The sequence below is a fragment of the Rhipicephalus microplus genome, unplaced genomic scaffold (genome assembly GCF_043290135.1).
Source record: "Rhipicephalus microplus isolate Deutch F79 unplaced genomic scaffold, USDA_Rmic scaffold_15, whole genome shotgun sequence".
NCBI classification, from domain to species: domain Eukaryota; kingdom Metazoa; phylum Arthropoda; class Arachnida; order Ixodida; family Ixodidae; genus Rhipicephalus; species Rhipicephalus microplus.
In genome coordinates, this window is record NW_027464588.1 from 11,109,059 (window position 1) to 11,114,803 (window position 5,745).

General features: G+C 45.6%; 1 protein-coding gene across 1 annotated transcript; it reads left to right on the forward strand.

Annotated features, from left to right (window-relative positions):
- Positions 1-3,066: 3,066 nt before the first annotated feature.
- LOC142784766 (palmitoyltransferase ZDHHC2-like) lies at positions 3,067-5,204 on the forward strand. The gene is made up of 3 exons (XM_075883265.1): positions 3,067-3,308; positions 4,047-4,286; positions 4,694-5,204. Exons 1-3 carry the CDS (start codon positions 3,067-3,069, stop codon positions 5,190-5,192), a joined length of 981 nt encoding a protein of 326 aa, XP_075739380.1. The 3' UTR covers positions 5,193-5,204.
- The last annotated feature ends 541 nt before the right edge of the window (positions 5,205-5,745 follow it).

Sequence of the window (5,745 nt, forward strand, 5' to 3'; positions counted from 1 at the left end):
TCATACTGTTAAGTGAAGGATAGTCGCTTGCACCGTAGACCATTTACAAGGTATATTTACAACAGTGGTCACACTGCTGACCGGATCAGGTCAGAGTGCGAAGCGAGAGACCTTCGTTCTCTTCGTCGGGCGCACGCGCGCATGGTTCGAGATGCTATAAATATGCATGTAGCAATAGTATTAGAGGACGGACTGGTGTTACGTAAACTCTGCTAATCAGTCTGCTCTTCAAACTCGGCTAATAAGTCTGCTGCTTCAATGTCGAACTTTCGTATTAACTTTTTTAATACAATGAATTACTCTATCTTGAATAACTGTTTTTCGTATAAACCATATATACGCAAGCACAATGAATTCAAGACAATATCAATTCACTTCACTGAAACCTATTTGAGCCTTTGCTTAATGAAAATGATGTAATTTATTCTTCAATATTAAAAAAATTGTACTTATACTACTGTTCTTGTTCTATCCGGCTACGCATTTGACGATAAAATTTTATTAGGTGCCTACTTTGGCTTTAGCATTACCTCTGAATTTGAAGTCCAGACAAAGGCAAACCTCCATGTCGTGTAACAAATCTGGGCACTAGAGGCAGTGTTGGCTCTGATGGAAGTGTGCCAGTCAATATTACGCGAAAGCGGCTAGAAAGGTAGACGATGGAAACGAAATGATGGCATCATTAAGCATTAAGTTTCTTGAGCACTGTACATTACGGAACTTGAAAGAGCACCAGTGATTTCGCAGTATTTTATGGCGTAGCATGTACGAGCCAAGATGTTCAACTAAATGGTCATATTTCGGCATTCTTCGGCTGCAGGCAAAGCTATTGTTGTACTGGGAGCGTTCTTACTCCTGCTCTGCTCAAGTTCGTCTATCGAAATAAATAGTTATGTCTTTATTGACTTAGCTGATGCATTATTCGGTGTCACACCAACATGATACTTCAGAGAGCTGCATAGGCGTCCGCGAACCAAATACACACATGAAGTCGTGAAGCAAATTTCAAATGTGAACAGAGTAGTAACGTCGCCTCGGACCACATAAGCACCCTTAATCAATCAAACGTTCATACTGAGCATGGATTACAACCTGAAAAACAAAACAGCAAGACGATTGCAGCTGTCGGGTTTGGGCATTCTATAGGAAACCATGAACCACAAGTTAGCATTCCAAAACGCGGAAGTATCCGTTCTCCAAGTGGATGTTTCTCGAATTCAATATGGCTGTGCCACGCTTACTCTTCAGCGAAAGGTAGCGCAAAGACGTGTTTCGAAAAGCGAGAGTCGATTCTTTCAGCGTATATCGAGTCTCGGCTGTGGACCTTATTTTATCGCCCTGACGCACACATTCCAAGCCTTCACTCCGGCCTTTAAGACGCCTACATGCAGGTGTCCGGGACAGCTTGTGCTTAAAATACACAGATGCACATGCATACGGTACACATTACCGGCGTCACTACCGCTGCTGAAACTTCTTTGCAATGTTGTCGCTTAAAAAAAATAATTGCCAAGCAGCATGTTTTACGGCAGCACAAATGCAGCTTGCAGTGGGAGTTCGCAAAGAACTTGTGTCCCCGTTCATTCAACATCACTGAACGCCAGAAAGGACACTGCACAAATGAAGGTTACACCATGTGTTTTCTACAGCACTTATTAACATTGTCATTGCGCACAAGCTAGGACCTCTAAACTTAACTTTAAAAATTGACCCTATACAACGTCAACTGGAAGCCCATGACGCAAGTCAATCGTGCCAGCTGTGCGTGCTACCCTATTCGGTCTGTAAGAGTATGCAAAAACAAACACATTTTAGAAAGCAGGAACAGGCATACGAGGCGAGCAACACCCACATTTTTTTTTTACCTGGTCCAAGTGACGCATTAAATGCCCTTTACGAGTCCAGTCTTGCGAGACACTTCATTGCGAAAGACTTCTGAATCCCAGCAAGGTCGGCTTCCTTCGTGGCTTCTTTGCCCGATGGGAGCTTCTGCGGCAACGCATCTGCCAAAGTGCGCGCACTTTTGCGGCGTCGGACACAGGCCAATGACGACTGCTTTCAGAGAGATCGGTGCCGTGCCTGCGTCAATGTTTGTCGCATACTACCGGAGCACCTGCAAACGTTACAGCGGTGCCTGCGCGTTTTCCTCAGTTCTCCAGGTAAGACATTTGCTCGTTATTTCTGTCCGACGAAGCACCAATGCTTCAGCACGCTTCGGCTGTCAGTCAAATGTTCAATCTAATCAGTCTTAGTGAGATTTGATCGTTATCGCTAAGCTAAATCATTGCCGAGCTTTAGTGCAGACAACGAAATAGATCACAGCGTGGCGTATGTAATCCGAGTGATTAGAAATTTCAAAATATAGAATAAATATTTTAAAATATACGAGTAAATATTAAATACGAGTAAAATGGACCACAAAGCTCGAAGTCATCCTGAAGCCTAAGGAGAAGCAGTGCGAGTTTCATGCTTGCTTTCGCATGTTCTTTTCAAAAGAGAGCAAAAATGTGTTGACCCTGTTTACTACGAACTAAAAAAGAAAGAAAGGAATATCCGCACGTAAATATCCTAGGGACTACGAAGTTTCCGCGATTTATACAAGTGGTCTAGGTGGCCAATGTTCATGGACTTAATAGACACGACTAGCACATAGTGAGCTCTTCCAACGTAGGGACGTGCAGACTTAAGCAACACTGCCGAATCGTGGGCAGTTCTGGATTGCCCATAGCTGATCTCCGTGGCTGATAGCTGATCCCCGTTGTTGGAGTTTCTGATAGCGGAGCAACACTTCGCTTGGTTGGCTTGATTGCCGCCCACTTAAGAAATACATGGCCAGAGTACCCCACTTTTCAAAATTTAGGTGGAGGTCTAAATACATCGGAATTTTCTGGTTGCTTGATGGCAAACTATCAGTATGTATTTTGTTATACTAATATATTTTCTATTTTCTTTTTTTTAGTTATAACACATCAAGGGAGTGAATAAATCTTCCCCATGTCACGTTCTTGGTGAACTCTTTCATGTAAATAGGAACATCATCATCATCACTATCATCCATAACAACGCATGCTGCCATCGGTCGACCGGCCAGTTACTCTCATCGAGGATGGTAGCAACACCCTTCGGGGCAGCTTCTCAAAGCCCCGTCTGCTCGCCTGGCTTCCCGTGTTGCTGGTGTCGGCGCTGATTTCCTGTGCCTACTACGCCTATGTTCTGGTTTTCTGCCGGCTTATTGTCGCAGAGGAGAGCACAGCCAAGGCCGTAACGTTCGGCACCGGATTTCATCTTCTTCTGTCCATGTGCATCTGGTAAGTCGCAGAGTGCCTAACCGGGACGTTCGTTTCTCTGGTGCTGCGCGCATGTTCTGCGTGTCACTCCTATAGGTCTTCTTGCGCTTAGTTTTGCTCGTGCACGTTCCTACGGGAGTGAGAATATTCGAAATAAATAAATACCGAACGCAATATATTTACAAATGTACACGGGGCGTCCTCCAGCCAAGAGGGTGGAACACCACAACCAACAACAACACGAGTAAAATTGCGATCGTTATTTTCAGCGCCTCGATTGATGGAGCATTCCTTCTTATTCGTCTCGACTTTTAACAATGTTAACAAGCTTATGGCATCTGATATTAGAGTAACTTGAGGAATAGTGTCATTGCCAACGTCACATAGCTCATTGCATTTGCTATACGAGAACGTTGAGATCAACTACACAGATCCTGGGAAACGTGGTCCGATCGCTTTCGCATCAGGCTGATCACCTGCGCTCGTACCATCACTGCGTTCGTACGGAGCAAAAGCTTAACTTCATAACAAACATTAATTTGCTGCGCCTAACCACAACCGTTTGGCATGCGCTTCAACTTCTTTCTTAGCAATTCAAATGAACGTCATGTTTGTTTCCGTAGTCTCTGAAATCCAAGCAGCCACCTCATATATCATCTTTCCCACCCTCAGTCAACTATACTCTGCACAAGTGTTTTGCACGTTGGAATTTAGTATAATTTATTGTTTACGTCGTACTGCTCACGTGTCGTTTTACAGGTCGTACGCGAAGACGACGGTGACGGCGATTCCCGACGTTTTACCAGCGTACCTGTTGAGCTTGGACCAGGAGCAGGTTCTGGCCAACTGTCAAAACGAGCGCACGCGGCATGGTTTGCTCGAGATGCTGGCATCACAGAAAGGCGTCTTCACTCGGGGGCCAGGTGGTTCCGCGCGTTACTGCGTGTTATGCCATCTTCTCAAGCCGGACAGATGCCACCACTGCTCCACGTGCCGAAGGTGAGCCTGCGTACACTGTGTACTTCAAAATAAGACGTCATCAGGCGGCTATAAAAGAGATTACTGTATCAATAAAAGATTTTGTTTGCGATGCATGTTGACGCTGCTTAAAAAAAAGAAGTCAAGAACCTACCCTTCGTTTCAGTCTCGTGCTCCTTTGATGTGTGAATGCTTTCTGTTCATAAAGTTTTCTCGTTCTGAGGGGCGTGTCATCTTTTTTGTCCTACAGTAAATGTGTATATGGACGCGTGCGTGAAATTAGTGACCCTTATAGAGCGTTTTTCTTCTTTGTATGTCATTCCTAAAGTCCCTACAGTACACAGAACTGAGGATAATTATGTTTTACGACCTCTGTCGCAGTTTATCAATATGCCACAAACGCAGACCTCGTATAAATATTTTCGCAGATGCATCATGAAGATGGACCATCACTGCCCGTGGTTCAACAACTGCGTCTGCTTCAGCACCTACAAGTTCTTCTTGCTCACTCTCTTCTACACGGTTGCACTGTGCCTATACGGCTTGGCCACCCTGACAGCCCACTTGGTTGAATGGTGGTCGGACACGTGGCTTTGGAAGCCGTACGCTTTCCACGTGGGCTTCCTCCTGGTCGTGGGCACCGTGCTGGCCGTCGCTCTCGGCTCCTTTCTCGTCATGCACCTTTTCATGGTGTCAAAGAACGAGACGACGCTCGAGAGGCTGCGCGACGCGACGTTTCAGGAACTCGGGGACTCATTCGATCTCGGGAACCGCTACGAAAACTTCGTAGAGGTGTTCGGTCCACGAAAATCACTTTGGATGATTCCCGTATTCACGAGTGTTGGCGACGGTGTCCGTTTCCCGACCAGGCTGCACCCCACGCGAGACACGGTCGAGCCTCGGGCATCTGCCGTCGTGGTGAACTAATCTGCGGCTACGTACTCGTTGGGGTCATCCGGTTTCGATAGCAGAGCTGACGGCGTGGATATAGAATGACAATCGATCGAGGCTTCTAGAAACTGCTGTAAGAAACGTGACACGACTGAATTTTGATAGTTTTTTTTCTTTTGAATTACGTTCTGATATGACTCACAATAAGCACATCACATGCTCTTTATTGCCCGAGTGTGGCGCTCCGTCTCCTTTTGTGCCAAGCTACACCACATCTTTTCATTATATTTATCTTTGTTATAATATTTTGGTACATCTGCGAATCGAATAAAGGTCTCTCGCAACCTTTCACGCCCCCCCCTCTTCCCCCTTCTACCGCTTTCGCCACCCCGAGCTTCGCACAGTACCAACTGAGCACACATAAGGATCAATTTTATTTAGTAAAAATGACACCTCTTTTAGGATTCCCAAGATAGCCACACCGCTATCTCGACTCCACCTCATATGTCAAACAGGTATCATGCCGTAATCCTACGACATGGGCAGACCAGCACTCTACTCGTACGTAAAACCGTCTTTATGATAGGCC

Coding starts and splice junctions, on each gene's coding strand:
- LOC142784766 (XM_075883265.1), top strand. CDS start 3,067: ATGCTGCCATCGGTCGACCGGCCAGTTACTCTCATCGAGGATGGTAGC. Junction 3,309..4,046: donor CTTCTGTCCATGTGCATCTG/GTAAGTCGCAGA, acceptor GTCGTTTTACAG/GTCGTACGCGAAGACGACGG. Junction 4,287..4,693: donor CACTGCTCCACGTGCCGAAG/GTGAGCCTGCGT, acceptor ATATTTTCGCAG/ATGCATCATGAAGATGGACC.